This window comes from Falco peregrinus, chromosome 2 (assembly GCF_023634155.1).
Source record: "Falco peregrinus isolate bFalPer1 chromosome 2, bFalPer1.pri, whole genome shotgun sequence".
NCBI lineage: Eukaryota > Metazoa > Chordata > Aves > Falconiformes > Falconidae > Falco > Falco peregrinus.
In genome coordinates, this window is record NC_073722.1 from 54,842,496 (window position 1) to 54,860,591 (window position 18,096).

At 40.3% G+C, this 18,096-nt stretch overlaps 1 protein-coding gene across 12 annotated transcripts in view; it reads right to left on the reverse strand.

Annotated features, from left to right (window-relative positions):
- APBB2 (amyloid beta precursor protein binding family B member 2) overlaps window positions 1-18,096 on the reverse strand; it is a 189,673-nt gene that overhangs the window by 112,645 nt on the left and 58,932 nt on the right. For all 12 annotated transcript variants that reach the window (XM_055796092.1, XM_055796098.1, XM_055796093.1 and 9 more), the window contains exons 2-3: window positions 14,388-14,484; window positions 1,293-1,402 (exon numbers count right to left, since the gene is read on the reverse strand). In XM_055796092.1, the coding sequence (XP_055652067.1) occupies window positions 1,293-1,338 (46 nt within the window). In that variant the 5' untranslated portion in view covers window positions 1,339-1,402; window positions 14,388-14,484. The remainder of the gene's footprint in view (window positions 1-1,292; window positions 1,403-14,387; window positions 14,485-18,096) is intronic.

An 18,096-nucleotide genomic window follows, 5' to 3' on the forward strand; every position in this document is an offset into this window, starting at 1 on the left:
TGTCAAAACTGTAACAACCATTTACTTCCTCCATTCTAGTACAGACAATATCCCAACATCAATATCAACGACAAACTCTTTGAAAAACTAGTCTCTAAGTTGGCTCTGATGCACCACTTTAACAAACACCTTCATGGCATCTATGACTAATCTGCAGCAGAGACTAAACATGCTTTACCATTTCACAGGATTTAGCCTTGGGGTTAGGGAAAACCCCACAAAGTCAAGCTCTGAACACAGGACCTGACCATACAGTTCCTCACATCTGATGGTGAAGCCACCATAGGATGTCCGGGTCCTGCTACAGTTGTAAGCTCTCACTTCAGTTTACTACTTGCATCAGCCAACACAAGTATGTGTGGAGCTGGATGCCTGAAGTGATTGAGGCTTATAAAGAAACCTTTAAAGGAACAGAAAGAATGGTACAGAAGTGAGAGTTTCTTAAGCTGGCTCTGATGCCAGGAAAAGCCAAGTGGGATCATGATCTTCCATTACAGCAGAAAGAAGGGTGAATACAGAAATTAACCTGGCACAGCTTCACCTCAGCAGTCTGAGGGATCAACAGAAAGTGCACAAGAACTAGCAGCCACATGGAGTTGGGGCACTACCCCACACAGCTTTCCAGGGAAGATCACATCAGCTCATTTCACACAGCCTGCCCTGTGGAATCAGTGCAGTGTGGTGGCTGCCATCTGCACTAACATGAGAGATGTCTACTTATTCAACGGAAGGTGCAGGTAATAAATTTTAGTAGTTGCCTTTGCACTTTTACAGAAGACAACCTTCAGTAAGAGACATGTAATATAATCCAACAGGATACAATTTGGAGGAAAAAACAACGTTAATAACACTGAATTTGAGTATATAAATAATCTGGAGACGTTAGCTGCAGTTGTAAGCAATTAAAGCTGAAGAGCACAGTGACATTTTGGGATAAACTAAGTCATTTGTTAATAATTGGCATTAAAAACTTGGTATGGGAGTGAAGAGGAATAGCACCTAAACTTACTTTTGAACCCTATAATAAATGAAGTTGGAGACCTTGAACACAAAACAGCACATTACACTAGACTTGGTCAAGTCACACCACAAGTCGCTTTTTAAAGTTCTAGAAAACACCTTTGCAGTTTAAACATAAATCAATACACTTATCATTTGGGTGCACACATAGGAGAACTGGCATTGATTAGAGTATGTCGGCATCCTTTATAAATACTGTTGCAAAATTTATAAACTTAGTAGCCTTCAAAAGTAATAAAGCAACAAATAAATTAGACCAATTGCATACATACATGAGCTGCTTGGCCGATAGTGAGCCCCTGGGTACCGCCTGCCCATAGTGCCAGTCAGCACATTACCACACGCTGTCAGCTGCTTTCCAAGTACAGATCGAAACGCTTAACTGTGGGAGAAGGAAAAAAAAAAAAAGAAAGAAAGTGAAGATTTAGTACAACAGCTGTATCTTTTTCATTAAAATGCTAATGACCCCTACAAATTTCAGGATAACTACATCTATAAATTATTCATAGTCATGTTGTCAGAGGAGATGAACTGTTGTGCTATACATGCAGCACACATTTATTATTAGTGGTTGGCCTCCATTAATAAGCTCACATAAATTTTAAGGCACAAAGATGTCTCAGGTCGTACAGTAGCTTCTGTTGGCCCACGAGACAGACAGAACAACAAACACTGCAATAAAGAGCTTGCTTTTGCCTTCAAATACAGTTAGCCACTAGGTGAGATTTAATAACAATGCCATCTTAAATTTTGTGAAGCAATCATTAACCAACATGTTTATGAACGGTTTGTTATAGAAACAAAAAAACTTATCCATGCTACATAATGCTGATCACCTTGAATCTGTCCCTAAAATCCAAAGTGTCTTTACAAGAATGCAGGTTATTTACTAGTGTATCAGTTTTCTTGAAGTATCAAAAACTGAAGTAAACAAGAAATGCACAGCACATCTCAGGGTCAGTTTGGAATAACAATTCACAAATCCAGAGTCTTAATTGAAATGCTACTGAACCTGTCAAATAACTAGCGTAAAATCTTTTAGTCTAAAAACAAGTTCCATTGTTTCTTTTGTTGGTTTAATACTTTGTACTAAAAATCAGCTTTCAGCTGATTTTCAGCTTTACCTTTTCCTTAGTCTATCTGAATAGCCACCATGTTCCTAGATGTCTTCCAATGCACACTGCATGTCAACCACGCAATTTATAAAGATATGTTTCCTTTATTTCATTCTTTCCCTTCCTGGAAGGGTCAAAAAAAGCAGCAAATTCTGGGGAGCATTTTTCCCTGAGTCATTAAAGATTTTTACTGTCTCAGGCTGCAGCTGCAAGCACAGGCTTGCAGGTAAAGTTCTCCATTATTTCCCAAATGAGTGCTGACAAAGCACGTCCTGTTCAACTCTCCTCTATGAATGAAGTCCAGTGAATCAATGAGATGGTAGTCTTGCAACAAAAAGGAGAATTCTGTCTGTTACGATGAAAAATGAGTGGTAAACAGCAAAATTAACATTGAAACAGAACCCCCTGCATTTCTTTTGCAGGGAAATATGGGACAGCTCCTTGCCATGGGCCAAACGGACCTTTCCAAACTTCTGTGGTGGCCTACTAATTCAACACATTACAACACTGTGCAAGGAAACCGGTTGCAGATGGTCGTTTCCCCTTTCTTATCTATAGGAATAATAAACACACACACACCCGTATTTATTAGTAGAAAAAAATTAAAGTCTTCCCTCACCCCGCATTCATCAACATTTTTAATTCCCCCAAATACTTATGCACCAAGTTCATAATTCATAGCAGAATACAGGAGAACAGCCCTTAGCCATGCAAGGATTGAAAAAAAATGTACTAAGGGGAAACAAAAATTATAGCTGGATGACAGCATTTACAATTCTTTTCCCTAGCTTCTGAAAGAACTGATCAGTATGTATGGAACTGAAAGATTACTCATTTTTCATAAACGTATTCTTGTCTTTCTAGAAAGCGTATACTTTTCTAAAGCAGTTGTCATACTCACTAAATTATACTGAATGTCTACACTCGGAAGCACACTATTCCTTCCCTATCTAGCAGCACAGCATTAGAGAGGGCCTTCTGTGCCATACCATAATAAAAAAACCTAACAGATATGAGCTAGAAATCCCAAACTCCACAATTATGCTCTGAAACAGCTGAATTAAACCAGAATATGGTTCTCCTAAGGAGGTGTGTCCACCATGGGAATAAACCACTCTTTGGAGAGGTCAGGTTGGACCCAAAGGTACAACCATTTTAAATACGACATTTTAAAACCACAGAAATCTCAGCAGAAAAGACAACATAAGGATGTATTTTCATTATAGCAAAAGTTTCATCAGTTACTACATAAAATGGGAACTGCAAAGATTTACAACCTGGATTAAAGCCAACTAACTAAAGTCAATTTAAAAGCAAATGCCACACAGTAAGTGAAGTTAAAATGTCCCGCAAAACAACAGTGGCACTGGATCGTATGTACCAGCAGGGACATGCCCAGATCAAGACAAACAAAGATGCTGTTTGGGTTTGGGGTTTTTTTTCCTGGGTTGTTTTTTTTTCCCCAAGAACCATCTTTGAATTGCGACCAGAATAGCCAAAGTGACCTGCCTTTTAAACACATCCATTCACCCAGGCAAATCTCGGAGGGACTTGTGAGCTTCAGCAAGCTCAGTGAACTCCTACAGAAATATAAGTGACCTTGTTGGTATCCAAATGCCATAACTGAAGCATCTGAAAACTAGCACTTACTTTCCATATACATCCATGAGAACAGTGAACAAAATGCAAGGAGGTCTCAAAAATTCCTTTTGGAAGATCCAAGTACAATATATGTACAGGTTTAGATGTCCACAACTGCACATAAATCTGAGTTAAACCTGAACGTACCTAATATGTCAGATCAGGTCTTCTTAGTATTAGTTTTTAACCCACTCATCCACATTTGTTTTGTAACAAATGCTTTTTTAGCAGCTTTCTAGGTTTTTTGATGATTATTCTACTGCAAAAATGCTTTAAATATGTTTTATAGTGATATTTACATCTTTCTAGTTACATTTAAAATTATACATACATAAATGCACATATAGCTCTATGGTTTCTTTTCAAGAAGTATTTTGATTTGGCTCTCCCTGAAGATTTATTTTTTGTCCTTTCTTGATGATCTTCCCTGCTGTGTTCCAGGTGACCTGCCCCATGCTGCAAGCAATTACAGACAACCACGGAAACAAAACCTAAGCACTACCATTGCATACCTGCCACCCAGGGGAGTACCTGAAAGATCCCACTTCACCTCACGCCACATGTTTTCTTGGAGCTGTGGTGACAGAGCTACCAGCTACTCATCATCACCACACAAAATGAGGGCATAAATCATATTTGCAGAGAGGCCTGCCATGACCTTCAGCTGAAACGGTCATCTTTCTAAGCCACTTTCTTTACAGAGCTTCTTTTTAGATTTTGTAACTGCTACACAAGAGCTTCATTTTACTTTTATTAAACTTTTGACCCTGGGGGAGGGGGGGAACCCAAAAAAACCAAACTAAATTCTGGTGCCTTTCCTTTTTCTTTAAATGAGAGAGTCAAACCAAGAGTTATGTCCGTATGGCAGGCATACAGCATCAGGTTTCCTTGAACTAATTCCATTATCTTTTGTTTGAGGACAAAGAAGGCATGGCCCAACCTCCACACTTTTAATGGACATTAAACCTTTTCTGGGTTTCACCCAAATCTATTTGTTCATGCGTGCTGCTGCTTATGAGGGTATTAAATGGCCAGCTGACTCCTTGACCTTCCCTGGTTCTCTCCAAGCAGCATTTGCTATAAGCACGTGTGCATTCAAACACAAATATAAGTACATTCATTCTGGCTGCTATAACCTCATACAATAGGTTGCTAGCAGACCTACCCTCACATGCCCAAGAAAAACAATATCAAAAAAAGCCGCAAAAGATGTGCAAATTACCTACAGAAGTCATCCAAGTCTTACTGACTACATCATTCAACGCTCACAAGGAACAGCTACACACAGCAGGGAAGAAAAAAAAAAAAAAAGATTACCGCATGACATTTCTCAAGGTATCACGACTCAAGAAATTACATTCCAGCATTCTCTGGGTGGTAATTCTGACAAACAGCACAATCCCACCTTTAAAGTCTTGCTTTGAATACCAGGAAACAGCCCCGCTAGGGAATGGGTAAGAGGAATGCCTTGCACTGTTTTAAGAACACTGGGCCACAGCTCCTATGTAAAAAAGGCCCACTATAGCAAAGGGTTCAGAAATAGGCCAATGAAGAAACCAAAATCAGCCTATAAGGTTGGTGGATGGCCCATTTTGAGATAAGAAAGCATATCTGTATATACACATAAATTTTGTATACATATGTACATAATTGCATGTATCATGTAAATACGCTTCCCACTTTGCCTGCATGCAAAGCAGCCACTCAGAGCATCACCTGTAGGACAACATTAGCAAAACACAATTTAAACAAGCAAGCAAAGTGCACAGCCAGGCCATTAGGAATTTGTGCTGATGATTTCTGGATGCACATAGAGAGATGGTACATTCATTTTCTGTGCTGGGAACAGCCACCGGATGCAGACCTCTCAAGCCAAGCTGCCTACTGGAGAAAGCATAATGTTGTCTGCTAGCCAAATATTTCCTATCATTACAGGTGTGTCCTTTTTTAAGGTCATTAATGATTAGTACCCATTATTCTTCATCTAATAACTAACACCTTTTCAAAAACAGTTTTAATTTCAGGGACTTTATTTTAAAAAAATAAAAAAAAAATATCTGTTACTCAGGAGACTCATCTGCCTTTACAGTTTTGTCTGGGAGCACTCACATCCAGGACAATGTGATTTCCCATCGCTGCCTTTGCTGAAGCAGGAAGCCACTCTGCTTACCAAAGGACTCGCTCCACTTCATCCTGGCTCACTGGCACAGGATAAAAGCCTTCTGGGAGCCGGAAGGAAAGACAACCACAGCCAAGGGGATGGCCTGCCTGCACCCCAGCCCTGCTGTGCTCTCCAGGGGTTTACCACACTTGGACCTGTCTGGGATGCAATGTAATCCAGATATCAGACATGCTCGGAGACTTGGTCCTGCCCAAAGAGCCTGGAGACTCCACCATCATCATTTCTCCTTCTAGTGAATTCACACAAAATCTTCTTTCTTGCAATCATTCTCACATGCGATTCTCTGTCCTTCATGCCTCTCACTTACCCCCTAACAAGTTCCTATTTGGATGCTTTCCCTGTTATCCTTTTTTTTTTTTTTTTTTTTTAAAGTCCTTCATGAGCGCTTTTCTTATTCTTGGTTGTCTTTTCCAGGTACTCTGTCACCTGCCTGCTTAGTTAAGGTTCCCATACACCATATGGGGACTATATGGATGTTGTTAACCGCTCTGGTCTGGGGGGTATATCATCAGTGTTAGTCACTCGGACAAAATGTGTGTCCCCAGTGTCCTACAGTGTCCCCAGTTCATGTCTGAGGCTTTGTCATTCTGCAGCCAGATCACACAGAGCAAGCTGAATTCAACTCAGTCACAGTCCCCTGACCCTAATCCCTGCACAGACAACACATACTTTACTTTCTAGGTAAAACACACCTGCTTTTTATATTTTTTTATTCTACATTAAGTTATCTTAATGCAGAATTTTTCAACCAAACAGTAAAAGAAAGCATCAGGACATTTTATGTGCAACTATACAGTCCACATATTTTAACACAAAGAAAAACACTGCCTATAATACCGGCAGTTGAGGGGATTTGTTAAGTTAGAAGTAAGTTGCGCTCACACACAAAAAGAAAAGTTCAACATTAAGGCTGATCAGACCACTAGTGTCATGCTTTGAGCCTCTGGGGTTGCAGCAAGGTCAGGCTGTGTGCCAGAAGGAAGCCTGGCAAGCCATAGAGCTGTGTTGGAGTGCAAAGGTATTACACAATCAGAGCAATCATCACCAGGTAATGGAAATCTTCCCGTAAGGCCTAAAACAAAGAGCGATATTCAGGGTTGCAGTGATGCATTCTGAATCTCATTTACACCAAGATCAGTGAAAAGCATTTTTCAAAGCTGACTGTCAGGTAACAGTAATTCTAAATGACGAGCTGCTTATTTCTTCTTTAGAGATGCCACTTTGCTTTTGTTTTCTGTGGGAAGCTTTTCAAGCACAGCTAGGTTTTCTGTTACAGCATTTCATCACTATTCCACAGTTCCCCCCTCCAGTACCTTGCAGGAATGAACATGATTATGTTGCTGCTGTCCTTCCAAGAACGGATGCAAAACTTGCAAAAAAAAATGGAACCAGAAAACCCAGATAAATGTTGTAATTTCTATGTTTGCCAGCTCTCAATTAATTAATGTGATGACCTACAGCTTCTCTCTCCAAACTGATATATCTGCTAAACCAAAGATGTTCGCCAGCTGTTCAGACAGAAAAACAAAAACAAAGCCACCACCTTCTTCACCTTGTTGGTATCCTCCATTAAGTACTGAAACAATTTAAGAGAATGACTTCATTTTATTACTCAAGACACAAATTCCCAGTTTACCCACCTTGCCAGTTTACATCTAGATGATCTAATCCACACTGCCTATTGTTTCACCATTCCGCTGGATCAATAAGCACAGCAGAACCCTCCAAACTGCCAGTAGACCAGGATTTCAAGCCAAGGCTGTTTCTAACTCCTATGGTTACTAGAAAACTCTCAAAAGACAAGTTGAGCATAAGATAAAGCTGGCTTCCAGGGTGCGAGGACAAAAGAGAATTGTAAAGCAAAAGAAACACACTGCACTGATACTTCTCTAACAGACCCTTCCACAGTTGTTCCACCACCAGCAGATACCTTGTATGACTTTCCTTATTGCTGTCCTAAGCAGTCTTCACTCTTTCTATCTTGAAAGCAAAATACCAAAAGAAAATCACAACAATTCTGTACTTATCTTATTACTCATTCCTCCCGTCATCAGTTTCCTATTTTTATTTAACTGAAGTGCATTATATCCCCAGTCTGCAATGCAACAGTCACAGCATCAGCTGTTGCGGCTCCTTGGGGACCCAGTGGTAGCCAATGCAGTGCGGGTTGATTTTGAAACTTCAAGGTAGAGATTCTTCTAAAAAAGTTCACCCTATCATTTATTTTTTTATATATATATATATACACACAGAGAGATATAAAAAAATACATACACAGCCCTATATTTATTATATAAATATATGGTTTATATCTAAATATATCAAGCTTTATATAAATTTGTATTTGTGTGTGTGTGTGTCTGCTTCTTGACCACTGGACAACCAGCTAAAATACAATTTACAGCTCACAGCAGAGGAACGACGTTGAAGCAAATGGGTACTTTAACAAAATGTTATTTTCCCTGTGGCAACGGAAGGCTGTAAGACACTAACACAGGCTTCCTCCATGCTTGATTTTGATCTCAGATGCTGTATACAAACTTCAACAGCCCAGACAAGCTGCTTCAAGTATTTTTCAGAGACTGCAAAACCAGGAAGACTCCAGGAATGGACAATTATCAAAGCTATTGTACAGGAGCTTTGATGCACTGAGGGAAGCACAAACTGTTTACCTCATAGGACTTAACAAGAGGGAAAATAAAGAAAGGTTCGAGTAAATGGTTCAGTGGAAGCAAACTGGGAACTTCTCCTTCTGACACAGTAAGAAGGAAGGCAAAATACAAACTAAACCAAAGAGGGGAAAGTATCAGATTAGAAAAAGTAATTTCAGTTAATATGATCATTAATGATCTTGTCACAAAAGTTAGTGAAATCTGCTGGTGACACAAAATTTGGACTCTGCTGCAAAGAGAAAGACTCACCTAAAGGAAAATTGGGTGCTAAGGAGCATAGTAGAAATGTAACGAAGTAACACAGAGCACAAGGTCATTCACTCAGGGAATCACTAAGAAATTCTGCTGTCAGTGTTTGGCTGTGATGCAAACGTTTGGATGTGATGGAAGAAAAGAGATCCAGCTACACCAGCGAAGTAGTGACCTGCTCAGAGCTTCCACGGATCTGCATGCATGGCGGAAGGCAAATACATTGTCTGGTTACAGCCTTTCCCACAGAGCTAGGAAAACACTGACACCATCGTGCGAGGTAATGCCCAGACCTCATCTGAAACAGCCCAAAGGCATCTGGTCTCTCACACACCAGGGATTAATGGAAAACACAGGAAATTGGATGATAACCAAGGTACCAGATTTCTGTCTTCGACAAGGATATTAACGGTTTGGCTTACAGCTAAACAAAGGCTGACAGAACCAACAAAACTTTAAAGTGTAATGTTGGCACAACAAATGAGTGCATGTAAACCAGTTACTGCTAAATTTAGGCTGGAAATTACAACATACCTAACATCAATGAAAGGTAGTCCAAGAATGGCCTTCCAAAAGGGTATCAAATCATCTAACAAAATCATCTCAAAAGTTATGAATTGTGTAATATGATGGGGGTAAGCACCTGAACAGGAGGTACTTTGATGTGATTTTTTTAAAAATTAAAAAAAAAACCACAAAACACACCATTGACAGTTTTTCTGTGGAATTCACTTAGAGGTTAATGAGAATCTAAATCACCACCACTGGACAAAAATCCAGCAGAGTTATAAAACGACATGGTTAGTGAATAACAAGAATATCCAGGGTACCAAGTAAAAAAAATAATAATACCCAAACCAAAAAAACTCAACAACAACCAAAAAAAAACCCACCCAAAAAATGCCACCAGATAGAAATACCCAACCCCAAAACCCAAACATCTAAGATGTGACCCTTCTAGGTACAGTTACCAAGTGCTGAATGTCTCAATTGACCATAAACCAGACAGCAGCTACAGTTCTAGTTGCATAAGCAGTAATTTCCTTTGCTGCTGAACTGAAGGAAGGACTAGAATCTTATTTATAGGAAGTAAGCAACTAATTTACATTTTTGACAAGAAAACAATTCAGCCCTCTGGGTGGGGTTTTGTTGGTTTGGTTTTGGGGTTTTTTCTTTGTTTTTTCACCACAGGGGTATGAAGGAAAAATAAATTGAAAGTCATGAGGAACTAACTCATATGGACAACAATGCTGTATTATCCAAATAAGAGTACACAAATTTCTCCTTTGTTTCCACTTTTGGCAGGTTTTATGGCAGTGCCATTTGATACAGAGAACTCTCATATAATACATCTATGGATTAAACAGTTGTTCATCAGCCATACAAAACCCCTCCGCATTTTAGTAAATGAAGAAATGTTGGAAAGAATAATTTCTGCAGTATCACAGGAAAAAAATATTACTTTAAGATCAGGTAATAACAAATTTAAAAGCCAGGAGTTTTGTATGTCTTTCCAGAAGGAAGCTACACAAACTACCTTTATAGCTTTATAACAAAACCTCATGATTAACGTAGCAGCATCATACTGAAATATTTCTGAAAACAGTTCAGTAGCAATTACACTGAGAATTATATTGGTGTTTCTCTCAAAGTACTTGTTTAGCCTCACCTTCCCTCAAAAACAATGGCTATAAGAGACAGCCACACCAGCTAACGTAGGATGTGTAGTTTTATTTAACTAGAAGAGTATTTGAGACCCATGCCTAGCATACTGAGACAAAACTCCGGTCAGTCTTTCTACATGTTGAATGATGTACAGATATGACCCACCTTGCATCTGAATCCGGTTTTATATTAGTGTCGGTCACCACAATCACTTGCATAAACAGTAGTTGTGAGACAGGCTCTCATTAGGGCTTTTTGATTCTTTCCTCGAATCTAACGAAGACATGCATTTAGAATAATATAAGCATATTCCTGGGTCCCTCCTTCCCCTTCCATTCACAATCCATACTGTATTGACAACTGCTGCAATATAGTGTAAATTGTTCCCAAACTGACATGCCTTGTGCCGTGTTATCCTGCAATATAACAGTGCAGTGGAAAGGATTCTCAGCATTCAAAAAGAATGATCTATTAACTGAGTCACAAGTCAAGATATGGTTCGTTATCTGCAGTTATCACGTAAGAGTTCCACTTTCTTGATGAAAGAACTTAATTCTTAGGGAAAAAAATTTTTTTAAATAATTAAATGTCTGTCAGAATAATCAGAATAGTTTCATGTTGTTGCTGATGCTTCCTAATCCTGAGCCATGAATAATCACATTAAATATTGCAATCGTCTATTAAAAAAGCAATTTTATTTAACATTTTCTGAAATATGATTAATTTCTACCTCATGATACCATTTTCGATTTTTTGACAAATAAGATGAGTCTGGGGACAATAAACTACCAGCTCAAGACAAACAACCAGCTAAGATTCAGTTATTTCTTGTCAGGTTTCTCCTCTCCACAACACCCTCCCCCAAGGCAAGAGCTGTGTCCTTGGTTTGCAAGGACAATTGCTATCAGTATAGCAAGAACTTAATTTCTTTTTGAAAGTGTGATATACTAAGGTAGTAAAAAAGGCCGAACCGTGTCCTACACTGCCCAGTACTACATCTTCTGCTGCTGTTACCAGTGGCAAAAGGTGATGATGAAAGATGACAGCACTGGGAGCAGAAGCACAGGCTATTCCATTTACCTGCTGCAATTTGAGAAGTTCCTCCAGGGTTTCCTTCACAACCTATTACTATTATTAACCAAATCAGGCACCAGAGAATTAGCCTGATCTTGTGAATCACATCTTGCACAAACAAGCAGCTAGTCTCTCCAGTCTTAAGCAACCATAAGGTAGCAACAACCTTCTGATAGCCTCTGCTGAGCCACAGAGAGGGATGCAGCACGCTAATGAGGAGCTACCATGGAGGTACTGCAACCGTATTTGCCAAGCAACAAGTACAATACATGATCTCAGCACCAAAACAGGCTGAATTGAGGTCAGTTAGAATGAGACCCATTAAACTGATTTCCTATAGGTTCCTTACAAGGTATCGCACAATTTGTGTCTTTTGGGCCACACTTAGACCTGAAGTTCAGGTTCAACCAACCTCACTGCTTTGTAGCCAACAGTTTTAAATGACTCTTAGTAAGAAACTGTTTAACTGAGGAGGGTTCACCAATGCAGAGGGGTTCACCAATGCAAGTATATCCTGAGGTGAGAGCAACCATGGGTTTTCCACTGGCCTATGAAACAAGTTGTTGATTCTGGTTCAACTCCTAACAGAGAGACACACACACTACAGAAATTACTGTCTCAGCAGAAATACCGCAACAGCCATGAAAATTCTTATTAGCAGCAGAGATCCCACTGGGGTGTGGTGGAAGATGCTGGTATGGTCTGAAGGACAACCCTGAGCTATTGCTGCATCCACGCAGTTTGTTTCTTGGCATGGACTTCCACCTTCAAAACGTACTCTGTAGACATGTTAAACATGTTAATTCAGTGAAATCTGGAAAATAATTAGTCTATGATACAGCACCTGTGATCTCAGAGACAATGGGGTTAGCACTGATTCCACTGTGAGCATAACACCCATGCCTTGTCTGCAAGGCTTGCTGAAAGACTCTGAAAAGCAGCAATAGCTGCTCAGGCAGTTGAACCCACACCAACTCTGTTACCTCCAAAACCCACAGTTAACACAAAATGAGTAACCTTTCCTTTTAATTTGAAAGTCTAGGATCTGGCAAGCTGTATCCGCCCTGAGCAGCTGGGGTGAGGAGTTTCAACTGCATTAAACAATGACTGAAGCCCTACTCCCCTCAGCTTGGCATCAAAGCAGTCTGCCATGAGAATGCTGATTAAAGATTATCAAGGATGGCCTCACAAAGCTGCCTGCAAGACACCTAGCTAACACCAGGCCAATGGCTGCACCATGCCCTGGCAGAGTGCTTCCTGACAGTGGAACAGAGGCTAGCCAGGCATCATGCAGCAAGGAATTCATCTAAACATGCTTTGATGGACAGGCCTTTGAGAGAACCAGACATGGCTGAAAAAAGGAATAATATGAATGAGGGTGACTGGTCCTATTAAGGTGAAGGTCCCCAACCCAACAGCTTCTTCCCCAAGGAAGAGACTGGAATCTTATTTAAAGAGAAATTATGAAACTCCTTTACTGATACATAAAATTTCTCTGGACAGCAAGAGCACTTACACACTACTTCAGTAAGAAATATTTCACCACAGTGTAGCTTTATGGAGGGGGGTGCAGGCTGACAAACCCAAAAAACCTCTGAAATTTTTCAGGATGGGAAGTCCTTTGTAAATAAGGAACTCTCTGGGAAAAACAACATGCAGCACAACAGATCATTTTCTAAATCATTGCCTCAGCTAGGTAGCAGCATTTATCTCCTCTCTACATTTTAACTAACCAGCTAAAGAGGAAACTCACAGGCTAAAAGTCTGCAGCTGTGCACCCCACAAGTAAAGCAAGAACTTGAGGCATGCACAAGATCTGCATAGTGGCTATGAGGCTGGCATTCATCTGAAAGCTCTACCAGCTCATCTCCACCAGTTAGGACTGTCTAAAATAACACCCTTAACAGGATCACAGCAAAAGCCCAGAAAAGCGCTGGCTGCATGTCAAGAAGGTGGAACAGCAATCCTGATGGGGAAACTTCCTGCCTCTGGCAGCAAACAGTGCAGTTCCTCCCCAGGGCTCTGCTAGTGCAGCACAGGCAAACCTACAGGCATGCTTAGCCCAAACCTTCCAGCTAACAGCACTTTCTTTGTGGGTACACAACACCAGACTTCTCACGTATCTTATTTCCAAAGATGAGAAGCCCCCTGGCTTGCCAGGTACTGGGAAGTATGTCCCCAGCTTGTAAGGTCACATGAGAAGGAAGGGAAAGCCACAGCAGCAGATGCTGCTGGGGAGCGTGCCACCAGATGATTCCCCCACATAGATGGCCTCAGCTGGTGCCACAAAGCAGCTGCTGCTGTGCGCCTCCCTCCCACTCCAAGACCCACACAGAACCATTTCAACACACTGCAGGAGACTGCACTTCTGCACAGACCACTGAAATCCAACACGGGTGTCCTCATTAACAGACAGTATTACTGACACCACAATGGAACAGCACTACCATCAAACACCTCTGCTGCATACTGCCTTTTCTCACGAGGTGGCAGAGTAAGTTGTAGCAGTTTGTTGTACAAACACAGCTAATCTGCAAGAATGGATAAACCAAGAACTTCTCTTGCTGGAGTACAGAAGAGTTGCAGCAACTTTGTTAACAAACATCATGATAAAAAAATAATATAAATGCTGCATAGAAATATGGGTACCTCCAGCCTCTATGCTGGGAGAAATCCAAGACCTCAGTGTTTGCGATGTGGGCCAAAAGAAGTGCAGAAAGAAGCACCCCCCAGCCCATAGGATCCCCAGACATGGAGCAGGTTACTTACTCTCCCCAGCTCGTTGGTGGAAAGCCTGTACCAGAGCACCAAGTCCTGGAGTCCTGGGCGCCAGCACCCCCTCAGGTCGCTACAGAAATCAGGCAAGCTGCAAAACAAAAACAAGTCATGTATTACAGCTTTCATTTATGAAGAGTCAAGGAGGGATTGATGAACACCACTGAGCTCACAAAGGTGCAGGTTGCAGGCTACCAGAAGAAACCTACACAGCTACCCTCTGTGGCAGTGGGAGCCAGCAAGCCGGCAGGAGTCTGGGAATCAGATGAGCACAACTGACTAACCCAAAAAGGCACCTTCCATTTAAATCCTTAAAAACCATCTGCATTCAACAACACACACACAGGAGAAGTACAAGCAGAACAGAGGATCCCTATATTACAGAGCAGGGATCTTCCCACAGCAGGTAGGTGCTGCAAGCTGCTGTTAGACTATGACAGCTTGGGCATGTAAGAGACGCTGCAAAGCATGCTTTAAATTCTCTCTCTGCACTGCATTACAGACCTGTGGTTTTCCCCATGCATTAACACTGAGTATCATGAAGAAAATTAACTTAGATGATAGAGATGAGCCCCAGGTTAGAAAAAAGCAGGAAAAAGTCCCCACTAAACAGCAAATTCATAACCTAGTTTAGAAAATAAAGTGAAAAATCATCCTTTCAATTATGCTTGTGTTCTGTAGATATCAAATATATAATTTATTTTTTGTAAAGTCTGTATGCTGCATCACAGTCATTCCCTAACTGTTCAACCCCTTCATAAATGATAACATTAATGCTATGGGGTTTGGTACTGAAAAACGTATCGGGATTGTTGCCACACAGTGACAGAATCAAGGTTATCTCCCCATCAGAACATACTCCATCAATGGCAGCAGATCTGTCAGTCAACTATGTTCTAGGATTGAAGATATTAGTCAACTTTATATTTGTTCTCCCATCTGGAGAAAATAAATATGGAAAACTGAAGATACAAAGCTCATCTGCTGCAGAGTTTAAGAGTATTTTTTTCTTTCTTAAAGCTAAAACCCAAGTAAATCAAGTCAAACTATACTCCGTTTTAAAAGAGAGATTTATTTTTTCCTGTCCTTATTCTAACAGAAATCCAAGAACTATAAATCCTAGAAAGTACTAAGAACAGATCATTCAAGTGAGCTAAAAATGTTCTTGTTAAAAAACATATTTGTAATTTGGAAACTTGAAAATAGACGTTTTTATATGCCAGATGAAAAATATTTTTAAATCTAAAGCTTTTTGAAGAAATCAAGAAAATATACTCATTTTCATTTCAATAATGAAACTTTACTTTTAAAAAAACCTCTTCAAGAGGGCAGGAGGAAAAGAGAACAATGCTCATTAATATTCTAGCCCAACTAGCACACACATTTTGGGCTTTTGTATCAGATGATCAGATTTCAGCATTCAAAGAGACAGAAAAGAAAAAAAGAGGAAGAGAGAGAAAACACACTTTGTGTTAACACCTTCATACCAGTAAAGCCAAAAAACTAGAGATCTCCTTCTGTCTGAGATTCACAGGTTTTATATAAACGAAACTTTCTGGGTTAAATGTTAAGACCCCAAACTTCTCCACAGACTGGGCATACATGCTAGCTTTTTCCAAATAACTTAAGGGGTTTCTTCCCAAGATAAACACAGATGCATCTGTGCTGGCACAGCCATTTTTATAATTAACCCTCTTCAACCTACATATGAAACCTAATTTGTTCTAAACCATGTCCAGTGTAACTGCAACAGATACCGTAATTAATTCAATTAAAAAAATAGACAGCAGCTCAAAAAGTATTTTATGTCTGAAACAGGACAATTTTTCAATCCAAACTAAAATGCGATCAGCTGCCAGTTCTGGGATCAGGGGAAAGGCCAAAACACAAAATAGAGGTCTCAAAGGTAAGAATGACCAAACTCTCCAACAAAACAGCAGATAGAAAACTGAAAAACAAAGTTTCAACAAGAGACATCTGACCTCTGATCTAAAGGGATGTTAACACTGATGACAAGTGCCTAAAACTGTGCTACTGCACACCCAACATTTTCTATTTCCCAGATGAGAATCTCTCCCCACCCTGTCCTCCCTTCCTTTGTATCCTGCTGAACATGTCCACCTCCCCACCCACATTTTTACTATGTTGCCTGCCTTGAAAATTGGCAGACTTGAAAACGACTCAGATTTGAAGAGAGGAATTTTTTTTCTTTCTATTTATAAAAATATTACAAAGAAAAGCTCAGCCAGCCAACACTGCAGCAAGCTCAATCTCCGAGATCTATGCAATCTAGAATAATTCATTTAGGACTTCATTAAAAGCAGTAAAATGGAAGGCAGATAGCATGCAGGCACTGATACCCTTCTTAGAAAATGAATTACCAAATGTTTAACGCCCACAGATGACAAAGTAGGAACATACTGTTACAATTAATGAAATAAACTGGCTGGGTGAGGTTATACTAGGTGCAAGTTTGAAAAATTAAATAGTCCCTATTCCCATCTTTTGCAAAGACAGGGCAATAAATACTTAAAGTAGGCTTGACATTCCTAGGTACTTGGATTTTCATGGGACACAGACCTGAGATCCAGTCCTCAGCTAGCCTCAGAAACAAATGAACTGACAGATGCCAGCGTGCAACCTGATCTTGGGCGCATCACAGAATTACCGTTAGAAATAACAAAAATCACCCTGCTGAGATGCTAGAACAAAAGCTTCTGTCATTTCTCAAAACAGAGACAAACATCTACCTGATAGACTCCCTACAGACTTGCAATGTCCAAACTCAGACCAAAGTTACTTTCTTGAGGTTTTGCACGAATTTACCAAGCTAGGAATCACTGCAGCTTTTTTCCTTCTGCTCTGCTGCAGCCTGTGCTTGTGCCTGGTGGCTTCCTGCCAAGAGCTAAGGAGGTTTGCAGGTTTGATTGCTCTCCCTTCCAAACTCCTTGCTCTTGGTAAGGAACTTCAAGGTTTAAGTTAAATATGAAAGAGGCAGGTTTCCAATTGCCAAATTTCAACTGGAGTCATTCAGCACCAAAATAGGTTTTATACTTCAGTAACATTTTTCATGAAGCACACACCATATAAATAGTGTGTTCCTCAGCAATAACATTGCATTTCTGTTCTTGCCTTTAAATCAGTAAAAAACTGCACCAGTGAGGTTCTCAGGTGCTTCTGCTGACTTAAACAGAGCTACTGTGATTTAAATCCACTTAATCTAAAAACTGACACCAAAAAATAAAAAATATTCCCCAACTCTTCCCCCTTGCCCACGGGGCAAGTGCTTCTTGGATGGTCCCAGAAGACAGCAGACAGCCTGGGCTTTGGGGTGGCGCGTCCCTCCAAGGAGAGCAAGATAGTCTTCTACTTCTTCACACCAAAAGCTTGTTTTGTAGGAAAATAAACCCAACTATTTGCTTCAAGGAATACAAATATAAGGATTACATCACGCTGAAGCCCTCCTCCTGTACCCTTTATAGTAATGGCTATATATTGCTAACAGCCTGCAAGCCTGCCTGTGTTGGGCAGGGTAGAAGGGTATAAAATCAGTAACACGAAAGTCGGCAGGGAACTGGTGGCTCTGAGAAAAGTAACTAGAGATTTCCAAATAATTGTGCTTTTAAAATGGAAGCACAGTTATGAACTCATGCATGAGGTTGAAGATATTACATATGTACAGTATTCATCATAAAGAGATGAG